The 18,702-nt window shown below is 31.1% G+C and overlaps 1 protein-coding gene across 1 annotated transcript in view; it reads left to right on the forward strand.

The window, feature by feature from the left end:
- The window catches only part of LOC139526939 (uncharacterized), a 40,188-nt gene that overhangs the window by 12,013 nt on the left and 9,473 nt on the right, over positions 1–18,702 (forward strand). Inside the window, exons 9-21 of the mRNA XM_071322125.1 lie at positions 109–231; positions 803–950; positions 1,661–1,752; positions 2,383–2,634; positions 3,177–3,233; positions 3,707–3,781; positions 5,582–5,713; positions 6,072–6,170; positions 6,695–6,868; positions 8,871–9,011; positions 9,420–9,559; positions 13,848–13,972; positions 14,809–15,002. Of these exons, the coding sequence (XP_071178226.1) occupies positions 109–231; positions 803–950; positions 1,661–1,752; positions 2,383–2,634; positions 3,177–3,233; positions 3,707–3,781; positions 5,582–5,713; positions 6,072–6,170; positions 6,695–6,868; positions 8,871–9,011; positions 9,420–9,559; positions 13,848–13,972; positions 14,809–15,002 (1,752 nt within the window). The remainder of the gene's footprint in view (positions 1–108; positions 232–802; positions 951–1,660; positions 1,753–2,382; positions 2,635–3,176; positions 3,234–3,706; positions 3,782–5,581; positions 5,714–6,071; positions 6,171–6,694; positions 6,869–8,870; positions 9,012–9,419; positions 9,560–13,847; positions 13,973–14,808; positions 15,003–18,702) is intronic.

Below are 18,702 nucleotides of genomic sequence, written 5' to 3' on the forward strand. Positions count from 1 at the left end.
TCAATAATATATCATATGTAAGAAAACATTTCAGAGTTTACAGTATATGAATGCAAATGCCAGACTACCATGCTCCATGTATACTTTAATGTGTTTTGTTTATTTTAGAAACTGGTGAAATATCTTTTCCAGCTGCATCCTTAGATATAAATATGTGTGGAGAAAAACTACAGAAAGAAAAAAATGCTGAAATAAATAAGGAAGATAATTTTTTGAATATGAATAAGATTGGTGAGTTTTAGCGCATCAAATTATTAGTATACTTACGACTGTTCCACTAAATTATGCATGATACCCAGGAAAGGCAACTTGAATTTGCCACTACGAATTGCCATGACATATTATGTTGTACTAATTTAAAATGTAAGTAGGTATATAAAATAGCTACTATTAGTTATATATATTTTCAAAGTGCTTTCCCTTGATACTCTTGTTACTTATGAAAACCTACGAAAAGACCTGATATTAAAAAGGGTTATTTCTATCATTTTAATGTTTTCTCATTGGCAACTTTATCACATCTTCTCATTTTTAGGTAAATAACTTAAATATTTTTCATCCCCTGTTTTAACAGGCTTCAAATTGATGTGTTGAAATATTTTGGCTTTTATGCCTATTTGTTACAGTCTTGTCTATTATTTTATTTAGCCAATGCTGCACTCATAGGTAAGATAAAATAAAATTGTATTTTTCTTTTAATAGCAAATACAGTACTTTTTAATTAGATGTTATGAAGGAAAAATGCATCAGAGATATGTATTAAAGTTTGAAATCTATCACCAGTACTACTTTTCATTTTAAGGAGATACAGAAGACGATTTTGAACAGAAAGCACTGTTGGATAGTCCACTCATTATAAACAAATTTACCATAGAGTCTGACAATTTACAGATACAATCAGTACTCCGTACATTACCTAAACTTCAGGTTCATGAAAGTGATACAAATGGGTATGTATTTCAAAATTTCAATTGTTTTCTACTGTTTATGAATGTAAGTGGTGATTCACTTCATTTGATATGCTTTCGACAGCAAAATTTGGGAAGCAAAATACAAAATAAAATATATGAGCTTCAAAGCCAGCTTGTAGAGACTGACCTTTGTTTGTTGATATAGACAGGGGTCCTATGTATATTATTCTTATTTGATTTGCAATCTACAAATACTTAAATATGATTGGTCCTTTAGTAATCATATTTTGTTTACACTTCGATAGACCATGTTGCTTTCCCTACTATTGTTAGCTTTGTAAATACTCTTTCAATTTCACCGTAATATGTGCATGCAGTCATAGAATTTTTTATGCCCCACCTACGATAGTAGAGGGGCATTATGTTTTCTGGTCTGTGGGTCCGTTCGTCCGTTCGTTCGTCCGTTCAGGTTAAAGTTTTTGTTAAAAGTTTTTGGTCAAGGTAGTATTTGGTGAAGTTGAAGTCACATCAACTTGAAACTTAGTACACATGTTCCCTATGATATAGTCTTTCTAATTTTATTTCCAAATTAAAGTTTTGACCCCAATTTCAGGGTCCACTGAACATGGAAAATGATAGTGCGAGTGGGGCATCCGTGTACTATGGACACATTCTTGTTTTAATTGATCATCAAATCATAAAGTTATTTTGCTTTACTTAGATATCTCCTTGTTTTACTGAATTTTTAGGTTCCTTAAACCAGCTGAGATTGATGTAATCAAAGGAAGAATATGGCAGAAAGAGAAATACTTCAGTGATGTTTTATCCATGAGAATTGCAGGTAAATTATTTTCATAGAATATTATACCTTTTAATTGGACACTTCCTTGTTTTACATGGACTAAAAATTGCTCTTTTTTTTAAATAGGAATTCCTATCAAACCTAGGATGTGTTATTATACATTGGATACAATTATCCACACTAAAATGTATAGGCTTTTGTTGAAATGAAAGATTTTGGCAGAAATGCTAAAAACATTTACTTCCAACATAGCTAGAACAATCTTTTGATCTAATTTTGAACTTCAAAGATAGTGTATGGCAACTCATTTTTAACTTTTTCTTTTAGAAATTTGAGATACTTGGACATTTTTATTAGGAAAAACATTATATAGACTCCAAACGGAAAATAAAACTAATACATGAAATGATTGCATATAATTGCTTGAATCCACTTCATTTGAACTTTTGTGGATAGTTGTCATCATCATTTATACTACATCTCCTTATCTGTATATAAACTAAGTTAAATAATTTATATTTTCATAGAAAATATTGCATTATTGTGTTTTTAGTTCAGTTGCTTTTCTCAGTTTCAGTTTCATATTGGAAAAATGATTGTGCAAATTTTATAAATGATAAAATTGCAGAGGTAATTTTTTTATAGTTTTTTGTTATATTTTCTTTATAGAACCAGAGATCAAAGTTTCTCTAGTTTCCCACATATCTCTTCAAACAGTCATACAACAACAAAACTTAGTGAAAGAGGATCATATTGGTGATGCTGAACTGTCACTTAGCTGGGATCCAGTTGGAAGCACTGTTGGAAACATAAAGGAACCATGTAGCACAACCGAAAAAAATGATTTAACAGTGAAAGAAAATATTAGTTCTGATGTTTACCAAATGAATTTTGACAAATTACAGTACTCAAATATGCATTGTATGTATGTTTTGTATTCTAAACTTACATAGAATTAAAATTACATTTTTAAACTTACATAAATGTTGTTTCAAGATATGCATCCAATAACTATCAACCTAGTGGAGTGTCATAATGGAACATGCCCTAACATTTAACAATTACAAATCTTTGATGGTAGTATTGGAGATATGTTTGGTAATAATGAGCATCTTTAAGATCTTTTCAAAATACTTTTTGTAATTTGTAGAAGGCTTCAAAAATTATTCAATCAAATTTTTGGTAAATTTGAGGATTATGGATCCAAATAGGGGTCATGTTTTTTGTTGGCAAATAAGCTATCTAAAAGTTGTAAATTACAGATTCCCAACTACAATTATAACTTATGTGTGAGGAACAGATTAGGTAATTTTAGTAATTGAGAGTTACTTTTAAAGCTTCAAAGGAATCATGAATTACTATATAATTTGTTGAACTGACTTCCATAATACAAGGGGAGATTATGATGAGATGAATGTGTTAACATTGCATTTGAACTTGATTTCAATTTCAATATATTTTAGGTGAGAAAGATGATGTCATTGTATTGTCCAATACCAACACCATATCAGATATGAAAAGTAGGTACAATCATTAAGAATAATTTTCCAAGTTAAAAACTGTGTTATAAGATCAAAAAGCTTGTGCTTAGTTAAAGTAGTACATAATACTTTATCCTGGTAACATGGGTTATCTTTTTTTTTTGTAAGAAGGGGAGATAATTTACTATTTTCTACCTTTCCCCAAGGAATAAAAAAAATTACATTTACTTGCATTTTATACCCATTACAAAAAAGTTTCAGAGGGTATAACGTTTTTGTGGATGTTGTATATCTATATATGAGAATGATTTTAAGTTGTATGTATTTAATTGATGTACCAAATTCACATCGAAAAAATATAACTTTTTCACATTACAGATAATAGGTTTTAAGACACTTGATTGATTGTCCAAATGTTTTTTATGTGTAAATGAGACTCAATATCTTGAAAAATTTGTTTTCCAGTTTAGTGTTTTCTTATATTCAAGATTATGAAGTGTTGTTTATTTTAGATAATAAAGAAGCCCAATTAGAATCTGTAGAAAATCTACCGATGATTGTTTCTTCCATTGAAACTGTGAAAGAAGGTAAGCATTTGCTGTTTTTCCTCACCTGATAAAACCTTTCTGTAAATTTCTTGTAAGAATCAAGTTCTTTTGACCTTGCAAGGTATTGAAACTGAGAAAATACTCATGTGGGCCTCATTTTAATATTTAGTAAAGTTACCTTAATAGAGCTTATGATTTCAACAGGATGTCACATGTGTGCAAAATATTTGGGCCCAGCAACTACTGTGACAGGCACAGTACTGAGTACACACTTTTCACATATCATAAGGAGCAAGTTGTAGTCTTTTAATGATTTTTTTTTTTATTATTTGGAAAACAACAAATGAAAAAAAAATATTATACCTAAACTGGAGTCATTAGTAAAATTCTCATATTTGATGTATTTGAATATGTTATCCTGTTTTCACTGGTTACAAATCTTCAGGAGTTATATATGGTCCTTTAACACTGAATTCATATCTTTCTATTATGAGATATTTAGTCAGCAGCTTGACATGACTTTTAATGTATGAGTGCATCTTGATCTGTCATTAATCTACTTTATTTGCGGCAACTTTTGAATTTTTAACCTGATTTTTGTGACAAAAATGTCAGTTATTGATTTGGGGATGTACTGCGGGCGGTCGGGCGGCAATCAAATGTTGTCCGTGCATTAACTCATGAACCGTTCAGCCAAAGCTTTTAAAATTTTAATATGTTGTTACTGACAACTAAATGAAGGTCAAGTTCAATAATGGCGATTTTGACTTTTACCGTTCAGGAGTTATGGTTCTTGAAAGATTGAAAAATGGAGTTTTCAGTCATGTCCGTGCATTTACGCATGAACTGTTCGACCAAAGCTCCCCAAATTTTAATATGTTGTTACTGATGACAAAATGGAGGTCAAGTTCAATAATGACAATTTTGACCTTTACCGTTCAGGAGTTATGGTTCTTGAAAGATTGAAAAATGGAGTTTCCAGTTGTGTCCGTGCATTTACGCATGAACTGTTCTACCAAAGCTTCCCAAATTTTAATATGTTGTAACTAATGACGAAATAGAGGTCAAGTTAAATAATGACGATTTTGACTTTTTCCATTCAGGAGTTATGGTTCTTGAAAGATTGAAAAATGGTGTTTCCAGTCGTGTATGTGCATTTTCTCATTAACCATTCAACCAAAGCTTTTGAAATTTTTATATGTTGTTACTGATGACAAAATAGAGGTCAAGTTCAATAATGACGATTTTGACTTTTACCGTTCAGGCGTTATGGTTCTTGAAAGATTGTAAAATGGCGTTTCCATTCACGTTGTTGCATTTACTCATGAACCATTCAATCTAAGCTTTTCAAATTTTTATATGTTGATACTGATGACAAAATGGAGGTCAAATTTGATATTGACGATTTTCACTTTATCCATTCATCAGTAATGGTTCTTGTGATATTGCCAGGACACAAATAAATATTAATAAATCCGGTTTGCTGTCGTTGTGACAGCCTCTTGTTCACTTTAATCCAATACAAGGGAACACATTAACTTCATATTTTGTCAGGAGCTCAGCAGTGATGACTTGTAATGTGAATGCATTTTCAGATCTGTAAGACACATAATTTTTTGAAACTTTGAATTACAGGCTGAGCAAGATAACACATGTATTCTCTTTATAAAATATTAATGTTATCTTATGATTATAAAGAGGACCAATTGTCTGGAGCTTTTTTTCAATCTTAATTATTTAAAAAAAAAATATAATATTCTTGAAATAATGGAGTGCTTATAACTTGTTAGAAATTAATATTTAAATCTTATTCACAAGAGATTTTTGTTTTTGACACAGTGACGCAAAAAGTAGTCTCTGCAAATGAGGAAGACTTTGGTTTCAGTCAAATGGATGATTTCTTCACTCTACGTATTGGAGCAAAGCCACAGCCACAGAAAAATGCTATCATTTCAACCAGGACCAAAGCAGGTATTTCAAAGAAGAAAAAAGTAGAAAATATTGAGGAAAAAAAAATATTTGGAGATTTTGCAAGTGCTATAATGTATGTATAATTTATATTGTCTGCATCTGGTCTGATACAGATTTATTTGACTTATAATTCATGTAGTATCACATAATTTTAGGATTCAGGATAGTAATTTACAATTTTAATTTTTGTTAATCTTATGTTGTGGGAATAACTTCATGATTGGTATGCATTAAATTCAAGATCGATTTGACTATTTCTAGCAGGATTTTAGCACAACTGAAAATTGTAAGCTTGTATTTTAATCAAACATATTCATGATAAAAAACAATCTTTATTAAATTTGGGTTATGCTTTTAGATGCTTTAAAATCCAAACCTGAAAGTGAATATATGGATAAGAAAAGAGCAGCAAATAACAACAAGATATGGTCTGATATTATAACTGTTCAACTGGGAGGTATTATAACTCAACTTGTTACATTCTGGTTGGTATTTTCGTTGTTTTTACTTATTTACTTATTTGTTTTATAATTAATTTATTGTCTGATAATTTAATTTTTGTTTCAATTGAATTCATGTTGATTTACTTCTTTTTCCTTTCTTTGCTACATTGGAAACTTTTGTGATTTTGATATCCCTCAGCTCTTAAATGCACAGTGTGAGCTTTTACTATCATTTACTGTAATTATCTACCATTCTTGTTTTTTTATCCTGGGTGTCTGTAAAGGTTTTACAATCTACTCCAATTTTACAAAATTAAACTAAACTTAGCAGATATATCATATTTTATATAAATTCTTTAAAAAAAAAATTGACAGATATGTCACTTAAATAAAGATAGTTCTTCCTCTGAGTTTACAATGCTAGATAAACTTAATGCAAAAAAAAAAAAGAGCTACATTTAGAGAAATCATTTCCTATTAAGGATTTGATTCAGTAAAATCTGTTTAGGTGAATGAATTTTAAATGACATTTTTTCAGGTAAATTTGAAAATATAGTTAGTGCTATTGATGAAAAGATCTGCTACCTACTGTCATCATTGAAGACGGCTGGTGATGATTTACAAAACCAAGATTCATCATCCTTAAAAACAGATTATACAAGATTTTTATTGAAGCAAAAGGAGAAACAGATGGCAGATTTAAAGGACACAGGTACATGTATTGTGAAAGGATAATTTATGGTTGCATTTTTGTTGAACTAAGTTTCAAGAATTTACAGGGATCTCCATGGATGAAAATTGAACGATGGAGGAACTTTCACCATTACAAACCGTGTATACGCTGTACAGTGTAGCGCGATCCGAAGTATTTTATCCCTCCATACAAGGAATAGTGAACATGCTAAATCACTGCTTATTTAAATTATATTTATTTGAATTTTCATTATAGAATTAGAAGTATCAATATTTTCATTTATTGCCGTTTTTAACCATTCAAATGCCAAGTCATTATGGTCCCCCCTTAGTCGAGAATGACCAAAAGCTGTCATGAAGGTCCCCATTAAGATTTCTTGTATTTTTGGTAATTGTTATGTGGGTTAAAAATCATATGATGTGGAGCTTATTTTTCATGGACACTGTCAAATTCAGAACCCATTACCGGTGTGGCTGATTTGCAGCAACAAGAAAACGATTCGTACGGGTTATGTAAAAGGTTAAAGAGATTTGTAAAGCAAACATTGACAAATGAAAAGGTTTTTAATGACTTTATCAGGCAAATTGATGCTGTGCAACATGCATCTTTCAAGTCTGAATAGAAACCGGAAACGCGGATGTATCAATTTAATTGTAATATACGAAATGAATTCGGAATTACGATACGATATTCATTTTACAGGAAATATTTAAGTTTTTACTTTTAAACTTTTAAAGTAATTCTAAATTATGGTTACAGCAGTACTCGAGTTATTTGCAATGAAATAATATTTACTGTTTTGCGTCTTATTTTGTACTTCTTAAAAAAGGGGGATGTGGATTGCGTAAGTCAAAATAAAGCATGTGTTCGACTTGTTTAACTGTTTTCTTTGTAACTGGATTATTAATTTATCTATTTAATCTTAATTGTCATAATCATTTGCTGAAACTTAGTTGATTAATTCGACAAATGGATCGTCTTTCCTCAGATAGTATTCTCCTGTCTGGTTTGTTGATCTACCTGTACAAGCTCAGGTACAAGTGATTAGCGATCTTAATCCGGATATCCCTCAGGCGTTAGAACTGTATTGGATTATAACATAAAAAGCCTAAGGGTTATGCAATTACATGCATTTGATTATAATTGATTAAAAAAAAAAATGGCGTCGGGCTGCAAAAAACGATGAAGTTTTGAACGATGGCGGAAGACAATTTAACGATGGCGCAAGACAATTTAACGATGGCGCAAGTCATTTGACGATGGCGCAATTCTCCTGTCTGGTTTGTTGATCTACCTGTACAAGCTCAGGTACAAGTGATTAGCGATCTTAATCCGGATATCCCTCAGGCGTTAGAACTGTATTGGATTATAACATAAAAAGCCTAAGGGTTATGCAATTACATGCATTTGATTATAATTGATAAAAAAAAAAATGGCGTCGGGCTGCAAAAAACGATGAAGTTTTGAACGATGGCGGAAGACAATTTAACGATGGCGCAAGACAATTTAACGATGGCGCAAGTCATTTGACAATGGCGCAAGACATTTGAACGATGGCGGGGCGCCATCATTAAACAGGCCATGGAGATCCCTGATTTATATAACTTTTATACTTCTTTATTATATCAAAAATGCTCATTATCTTTAACACATGATAAATAAAAGATGTCTACAAGGTATATAATGATATCTTATTTTGCTGTTGGTATAGTGGTTTCATAAAACAAATGATGGGATAAATTACATCACATTAGCCATTAGGATATATAAACCTGTCTGGATTTCATTTAATTTCTTAGTTTTTTGTAATGATATTAGTTGGCAGATATTTATTTTACAACATTTATTTTAGACTAATCAACACAACATGATGCACACACAAAACGACTAAAATAAAAGCACTTAAACAAATTTATGAAGAAATTATCTATGATATCTGCTGTTCCTTTTAATTTTATACTAAAAAAAATTATCTTAAGATTATTACAATGTCTCATATAGTAAATAAATATGATTTTAGAACCTATCAAAGAGACCTACAGAACAACTGTTTGCTTGCATGCTTTGTGTGGAGCCAGAGATGTTTTAATACATTACTGTTTAGAGTCAGCAATAGCTCACCTACAAGCTGCTGAGGATAAGTACAAGTCATATTTGACAGGTATGTGTAGTTCTGACAGCTTGAAAATTGTAACGATGGGGCTATCTTTACTAATGGATATTTAGTGCAAATTATATTTAAGTAGAAACATTTGAAGTGACAGATCGTCCCTTAGAATAAAAGAAAAATAGTATTTTGTTTTTTAGTTAATTCTTTTTTTCCAAATACTTGAAGATGTGCAAAATATTTGATTGCTAATAAAAAATAATTATCTTTCATAAAGGAACAATGAAATGTATTGAAAAAAAGTCCAGAACTATTTATCTAGCTGTTTTAAATGGTCATTCAGACATCCACAACTCCTTTCGTCATTTTTAATGACAGGAAAATTACGTCATTTATCTTCTTTACACTATTCTTCATACAATTAACCTTTCAAAATATATTCATATTCTTATTTTCTTACAGGTGGAATAGAAGACATCAGACAGAAATTATTCCAACTGAGTTGTAATTTTCAACAAAATAACATCTATCATCCCAAAGTTATTGCAACATGTAAAGAAGTAGAAAAATGTTTCCAGTTCAGAAATAATAGTGAGAAAAAGGTATAAAAAAACTTATAAACTTCAAAGAAAAAAAAATAATTTTATGAATTATCCATTCACAAAATTGACAAAATGAAACAGGTATGAATAAAAAAAATGTAACAATTGCCATGAAAATTTGGAATTAAAGTCTTACTCATAGAATAAATTAAGGGAGGACTTTATTTAAAGTCATATGAAACGAGTGACTGGTAAAAAATAATGTTATTCCAATTCTTGAACCAATGCATACAAGCATCATAAACTTAGTCTTCTGTGCACGATAGCATAAATTTCATATAATAGTCAATTTTTTTTCAATCGGTCAGTGTTGTTGTGAAAATATGGCAGGTAATTAAAGTTTGTGTTTTGAAGCAAAAGTTTAATGATTGTCACCTGTTTGTCAACAATCAACAAAAAAGCAGGGATATTGAGCACGTGTTCATCATGTACAATCAGATAATAGTTTATTTTAAGGACATCCATGCATATTGCGATCACCAGATTTTTAAGAGATGGGTCACACTGAGGTCACTTTGCATACGGAAAATATGTAGGGGAATTGCTTCCTAGAAGCAATTAAAATAAAGTAAACTTCTCCTAAATATGAACAAATTTAAGAATTTTCTTCAGAAAAAAGTATATGTACATAAGTTTTATAATGAAAACTATCCATTGAGTTATAAAAAAACCATATGCATTATTTTTTTAATTTGAGGTTTCTTATGTCAAACTTTAAACATTGTTATTTTATTTTGCAGTTTTAGATCTAATATGTCAAAAAAACAAAAAAAAAATTATAGGAACAATACTGAAAATTGTGCCAGATATCAACTTCTTATGTTTAAATCAGTGTATTTATTGAACAGATTGAAAATATAATATTGATATTGAACAAATACAACATCACATGCAGTTTTTAGCTCACCTGGCCCGAAGGGCCAAGTGAGCTTTTCCCATCACTTGGCGTCCGTCGTCCGTCGTCCGTCGTCCGTCGTCCGTCGTCGTCGTCGTCGTCGTCCGTCGTCGTTAACTTTTACAAAAATCTTCTCCTCTGAAACTACTGGGCCAAATTAAACCAAACTTGGCCACAATCATCATTGGGGTATCTAGTTTAAAAAATGTGTGGCTTGACCCCGCCAACCAACCAAGATGGCCGCCATGGCTAAAAATAGACCATAGGGGTAAAATGCAGTTTTTGGCTTATAACTCAAAAACCAAAGCATTTAGAGCAAATCTGACATGAGGTAAAATTGTCTATCAGGTCAAGATCTATCTGCCCTCAAATTTTCAGATGAATCCGACAACCCGTTGTTGGGTTGCTGCCCCTGAATTGGTAATTTTAGGGAATTTTTGCTGTTTTTGGTTATTATCTTGAATATTATTATAGATAGAGATAAACTGTAAACAGCAATAATGTTCAGCAAAGTAAGATTTACAAATAAGTCAACATGACCGAAATGGTCAGTTGACCCCTTTAGGAGTTATTGCCCTTTATAGTCAATTTTTAACCATTTTTCGTAAATCTTAGTAATCTTTTACAAAAATCTTCTCCTCTGAAACTACTGGGCCAAATTAAACCAAACTTGGCCACAATCATCATTGGGATATCTAGTTTAAAAAATGTGTGGCGTGACCCGGCCAACCAACCAAGATGGCCGCCACAGCTAAAAATAGAACATAGGGGTAAAATTCAGTTTTTGGCTTATAACTCAAAAACCAAAGCATTTAGAGCAAATCTGACACTGGGTAAAATTGTTTATCAGGTCAAGTTCTATCTGCCCTGAAATTTTCAGATGAATCAGACAACCTGTTGTTTGGTTGCTGCCCCTGAATCGGTTATTTTAAGGAAATTTTGCTGTTTTTGGTTATTATCTTGAATATTATTATAGATAGAGATAAACTGTAAACAGCAATAATGTTCAGCAAAGTAAGATTTACAAATAAGTCAACATGACCGAAATGGTCAGTTGACCCCTTTAGGAGTTATTGCCCTTTATAGTCAATTTTTAACCATTTTTCGTAAATCTTAGTAATCTTTTACAAAAATCTTCTCCTCTGAAACTACTGGGCCAAACTAATCCAAACTTGGCCACAATCATCATTGGGATATCTAGTTTAAAAAATGTGTGGCGTGACCCGGCCAACCAACCAAGATGGACGCCATGGCTAAAAATAGAACATAGGGGTAAAATGCAGTTTTCGGCTTATAACTCAAAAACCAAAGCATTTAGAGCAAATCTGACATGGGGTAAAATTGTCTATCAGGTCAAGATCTATCTGCCCTCAAATTTTCAGATGAATCCGACAACCCGTTGTTGGGTTGCTGCCCCTGAATCGGTAATTTTAGGGAATTTTTGCTGTTTTTGGTTATTATCTTGAATATTATTATAGATAGAGATAAACTATAAACAGCAATAATGTTCAGCAAAGTAAGATTTACAAATAAGTCAACATGACCGAAATGGTCAGTTGACCCCTTTAGGAGTTATTGCCCTTTATAGTCAATTTTTAACCATTTTTCGTAAATCTTAGTAATCTTTTACAAAAATCTTCTCCTCTGAAACTACTGGGCCAAATTAAACCAAACTTGGCCACAATCATCATTGGGATATGTAGTTTAAAAAATGTGTGGCGTGACCCGGCCAACCAACCAAGATGGCCGCCACGGCTAAAAATAAAACATAGGGGTAAAATTCAGTTTTTGGCATATAACTCGAAAACCAAAGCATTTAAAGTAAATCTGACATGAAGTAAAATTGTTTATCAGGTCAACATCTATCTGCCCTGAAATTGTCAGATGAATCAGACAACCTGTTGTTGGGTTGCTGCCCCTGAATTGGTAATTTTAAGGAAATTTTGCTGTTTTTGGTTATTATCTTGAATATTTTTATAGATAGAGGTAAACTGTAAAAAGCAATAAATGTCGGCAAAGTAAGATCTACAAATAAGTCAACATGACCGAAATGGTCAGTTGACCCCTTTAGGAGTTATTGCCCTTTATAGTCAATTTTTAACCATTTTTCGTAAATCTTAGTTATCTTTTACAAAAATCTTCTCCTCTGAAACTACTGGGCCAAGTTCATTATAGATAGAGATAATTCGTAAATTAAAGTAATCTTTTACAAAAATCTTCTCCTCTGAAACTACTGGGCCAAACTAATCCAAACTTGGCCACAATCATCTTTGGGGTATGTAGTTTAAAAAATGTGTGGCATGACTTGGTCAACCAACTAAGATGGCCTCCACGGCTAAAAATAGAACATAGGGGTAAAATGCAGTTTTTGGCTTATAACTATGAAACCAAAGCATTTAGAGCAAATCTGACAAGAAGTTAAATTGTTAATCAAGTCAATATCTACCTGCCCTGAATTTTTCAGATGAATTGGACAACTGGTTGTTGGGTTGCTGCCCTCCAAAAGGTAATTTTTAAAGAAATTTTGCCGTTTTTGGTTATCTTGAATACTATTATAGATAGCGATAAACTGTAAACAGCAATAATGTTCAGCAAAGTAAGATCTAGAAATAAGTCAACATGACCTAAATGGTCAATTGACCCCTTAAGGAGTTATTGCCCTTTATAGTCAATTTTTAACAATTTTCATTAATTTGGTAAATTTATGTAAATTTTTACCAAATATAGTTCTCTGTTACTAATGGGCAAAGTTCATTATAGATAATATTGTAAGAAGAAAAATCGTTCAGTAAAGTAAGAACTTCAAACACATCACCATCACCAAAATACAATTTTGTCATGAATCCATTTGTGTCCTTTGTTTAATATATGCACATAGACCAAGGTGAGCGACACAGGCTCTTTAGAGCCTCTAGTTTTAATTGATAGTGATTTGGCACAACTTTTTGGAATTTTGGATCCTCAATGCTCTTTATAAATATTTTGATATGAGCGTCACTGATGAGTCTTATGAAGACGAAACGCGCGTCTGGCGTACTAAATTATAATCCTGGTACCTTTGATAACTATGATACATGTATTTTCACCTACTAAGCAGATATTTTATTTCTTCAACTAAATTAATCAATGAGTGATGGATTTCTCACAGAAAAAAAAATAAAGGTCCCAGTGAATTAACTCCACAGATCAATAGCAATTGTATATATTCGATGGGACAAGTGGACTTACAAAAAATCAAATCAACATGTAAACTCTTTTAGAGTGATTCTGTTCAAAAGTTTCATTTCTTTTGCAACAATATGTATATAGATTCTAGATAATGCAACAACAGAGCATTATAGTGAGACGGTTTTTGTTAAAGATAAAAAAAAATGAAATACTGTTTATTTTCAGGTTTTGATTGTTGTGAAAAGAAAGATCCCTAGTTTTCTGAAGGTGCTTGAGAAAGTGATCTGTCACTGTTCTTTGGTTAAGTTAAAGATTCAAGAAGAATCACAGAATAAGAACATTGTAGCCAGGTATGATAACCAAGTTTCTAAGATTGCACCAAGCACGGGGGGGGGGGGGGGGGGGGAACTTCCTATTATTGGGTATACCGGGATGTGCCAAAAATATGGGTCATAATTTTGCGAGATTTTATATATTTTTTTAATGACATCCTATATTAAAATACATTTATGTTTGATAACTGTATATTGATTTTGGGTATATATAACGATAAAATATATGTGCACCAGGCGATGTCCCCCCCTGTGGCACCAAGCTTGTGAAGCTATGCATAACTGAGGTCAAATCTTTCAATAGAAATTTGAATAAAGTTAGAAACATTTATCCTCATCTTGTATTCTTACTATTTACACATTACATGTTTCAATTGCACTGCCATATTGTATGACCTTACACCTTCAACAATTTCAATATGTGACTCTGAGTTCAAATAACCATCGATCTCAATGCAATACACATAATTATAATTCAAACACCTCAACTGAAAATTTATGTAATATTTATTATCAGGAGGCAATAAATTGAACATTAAAGTTTGTTTGTTATCAGTTACAATTAGGCTAACTAGACTTTGAAATCATTGGTGACTTGCTGGTTTTTGTAAAAAAAAAAATATTCATTACATTGATAAGGCTTATTTTGAAGTAGTCTATTTTTATCCTAAATGATGCAGCCTCACTCAAATCCTCAATGTTATTTTATGTGTTTTAGTCAAAGACTTTTTAACTTATCAACAAACTCAACAAAGAAAAGTTATTACATTTCACATAAACAAAGTGTATCAAAAACTCTTTTGTCTGTGTATGATAAAATGTATAAAGGTATTTTAATTATCTTTTTATTTCAGCCTTGAAGAGTGTAACTGTATGATAATACCCAGTAACCTGCTAGATAAAGAATTTCCTTGGTCTATGATAAACCTTGTTATTGAATATGAATATGACAAGCAGGCAACTCTCTTAACAATTTGTGAAACACAAAACATTAAACTAGTTTCTTTCAAGATCAAACTTAGTTCCTCTGAGAGCAGTTCTCAACAAGGTACAGTAATCCTATATAATTTTGTTGAATTGCATGACTGTCAGCTTATGTTTTGTTATCAGAAGCAAGTTTGGTATGATATTTATACGACCGCAAAATTTGAAAAAATTTTCGTCGTATATTGCTATCACGTTGGCGTCGTCGTCGTCGTCGACGTCATCTGAATACTTTTAGTTTTCGCACTCTAACTTTAGTAAAAGTGAATGAAAATCTATGAAATTTTAACACAAGGTTTATGACCACAAAAGGAAGGTTGGTATTGATTTTGGGAGTTTTGGTCCCAACATTTTAGGAATTAGGGGCCAAAAAGGGCCCAAATTAGCATTTTCTTGGTTTTCGCACTATAACTTTAGTTTAAGTTAATAGAAATCTATGAAATTTTGACACAAGGTTTATGACCACAAAAGAACGGTTGGGATTGATTTTGGGAGTTTTGGTTTCAACAGTTCAGGAATAAGGGGCCAAAAAAGGGCCCAAATAAGCATTATTCTTGGTTTTCGCACAATAACTTTAGTTTAAGTAAATAGAAATCAATGAAATTTAAACACAATGTTAATGACTACAAAAGGAAGGTTGGTATTGATTTTGGGAGTTTAGGTCCCAACAGTTTAGGAATTAGGGGCCAAAAAGGGACCCAACTAAGCATTTTTCTTGGTTTTCGCACCATAACGTTAGTATAAGTAAATAGAAATCTATGAAATTTAAACACAAGGTTTATGACCATAAAAGGAAGGTTGGTATTGATTTTGGGAGTTTTGGTCCCAACATAATAAGGGGCCCAAAGGGTCCAAAATTAAACTTTGTTTGATTTCATCAAAATTGAATAATTGGGGTTCTTTGATATGCCGAATCTAACTGTCATGACTGTGTATGTAGATTCTTAACTTTTGGTCCCGTTTTCAAATTGGTCTACATTAAGGTCCAAGGGTCCAAAATTAAACTTAGTTTGATTTTGACAAAAAATGAATCAGTTAGGTTCTTTGATATGCTGAATCTAAAAATGTACTTAGATTCTTGATTATTGGCCCAGTTTTCAAGTTGGTCCAAATCGGGGTCCAAAATTAAACTTTGTTTGATTTCATCAAAAATTGAATAAATGGGGTTCTTTGATATACCAAATCTAACTGTGTATGTAGATTCTTCATTTTTGGTCCTGTTTTCAAATGGTCTACACTAAAGTCCATAGGGTCCAAAATTAAACTTAGTCTGATTTTAACAAAAATTGAAATCTTGGGGTTCTTTGATATGCTGAATCCAAAAATGTACTTAGATTTTTTATTATGGGCCCAGTTTTCAAGCTGGTCCAAATCAGGATCTAAAATTATTATATTAAGTATTGTGCAATAACAAGTCTTTTCAATTGCACAGTATTGCACAATGGCAAGAAATATCTAATTGCACAATATTGTGAAATAGCAAATTTTTTTTCAATTAGAGTTATCTTTCTTTGTCCAGAATAGTAAGCAAGAAATATCTAATTGCAAAATATTGTGCAATAGCAAGATTTTTTTTTAATTGGAGTTATCTTTCTTTGTCCAGAATGAACTTAAATCTTTGTTATATACAATATACAATGTATATTCACTTTTTACTACCAACAGATAAATTAAAATAATCTTTACCATTCAGTGATAACAAGCAGTTTTTTTACATCTTAATATTTTATGATGTATTTAAATGAGTAGTTATTGTTGCAAACTCCATTAGAAATTTTAATTGAGATTAGTTTTGGAATAAGGGAAAGGGGAATGTGATTAAAAAAATTGGGTTCAATTTTTCTCCTTTGAAATTTCATAAATAAAAAAGAAAATTTCTTCAAACATTTTTTTGAGAGGATTAATATTCAACAGCATAGTGAATTGCTCTAAGAGAAAATAAAAATTTTAAGTTCATTAGAACACATTCATTCTGTGTCAGAAACCTATGCTGTGTCAACTATTTAATCACAATCCAAATTTAGAGCTGAATCCAGCTTGAATGTTGTGTCCATACTTGCCCCAACTGTTCAGGGTTCAACCTCTGCGGTCGTATAAAGCTACGCCCTGCGGAGCATCTGGTTTTAACTTGGATCCGAAAGGGTTCGTAAGAAATACTTTAAATACAGTTTTATAATAAAACGAATTGTTTTCTTTTCTACAAAGAAGCTCAGAAATTATCATGCATTAACTTTTTGGGATGGACCACAGATATTCTTTTATTTAGTTTGAATATATAGGTTAGCGGCAATAAGTGAAATTAGGCATTAAGCTAACGCCTAGACTGTAAGTCTATTGCCTAAATGATGTTAGGCATTAGTCTTAAATCCTTAAAAATATGTGCAGGCATTAAGCTTAATGCCTAAAATATAAATGCGAGTAAATAAAAGACTTTTTTTCATTTAAATAAAAATAAATTTGTCACATAATAACATTTTGAGAACTAGGGTCTGTTTATCGAATCTGTCTAAGATTGGTCCTATAAGATATTCTTAGGACAGAAATTATGATAAAGTATAGGACCAACTTACGGCATGTCTCAGCATGCATGCACATCGAAGCTATCTGAGCTAGCTTTATCTTTGAGGATTATCTTAGCTAAGATGTCCTAACCGCTGTCCTAAGTATTGGTGTAAAAGAAAATAGTAAATGAAAAAAAAATGAAATAGTGTATCAAATTTAACCAACAACTTTAATTTTAATTTTAATAATAAGAAAATTAATTTTAAATTAAATGTAATGAATAATTTTGATATTATATTTGTACATTTAAACTCTTTGAAGCAAAACATAAATAAAAAAAATATAACTATGTTTTATATTAGAGTTGAACAAACTAATTGTAAATAGTTAAAATCAAATATATAATTGGTTAAAATCATTATATGCTTTGAGGGAGCTAAATTTGAAGTGTCACGGTTTCATACTTAAAAGTTCAAAAGCAAATCTTGTGCATTTTCATATAAATACTGAGTACTTTAACTATTTTATTTTATTACTGCGATTAACATACATTTGAATATGAGTGAAAGAAAAAAAATCGAATTTTACTGATGCCAAAATTACAGGGCCCAGTTTTATCCTAAATATAGTAAGAAGAATTGGTATGATTGCCTATTAGACAACTCTCCACAAGAGATTGGAAATAAAATCACTAATAAAATATGTTATTTATATCAAAATGCATCAAACAATAATTAAAAAATATGAAAACTTGATAGAAATTTTTGTTAAAATCATTTTGTGATCACAAGATGTGGAACTTTTAACAAAGAAAGTTAACTTATCCAATAAAAAAATTGGAAAATGGTGTGAGCAAAAAATCATATCTTAATTTTGTCTACTTTTGACCAGTTCAAACCAACCTAACCAAGGGAAGTGTACAAATTTTCAAATAAATATTGTAATTATTCTATAGAATCTCCCCCTTTTTTTTAATTGGGTACAATCACTTTTTAATTTTTTTTTTATATTTTGTAATACCACGAAAACATTAAAAAAGTATGAGTTAAATCTGTTTTTTAAATGCTAAAATTACTAAATAAACTTACTAAATTGAAGATCTGTCAAATTAATTTATGTTTATACATGTAATATTAGAAATATTGTTAAGAAACGACTTTATATCAAGATTAAATCACCAAATATGCATAAATTCCAGAGTTTACTTATTGCCTAAAATTATGTTCGGCAATAGGTTGAAAAATCATCATCAAATTTCAGGA

Source organism: Mytilus edulis, chromosome 1 (assembly GCF_963676685.1).
Source record: "Mytilus edulis chromosome 1, xbMytEdul2.2, whole genome shotgun sequence".
Taxonomy (NCBI): domain Eukaryota; kingdom Metazoa; phylum Mollusca; class Bivalvia; order Mytilida; family Mytilidae; genus Mytilus; species Mytilus edulis.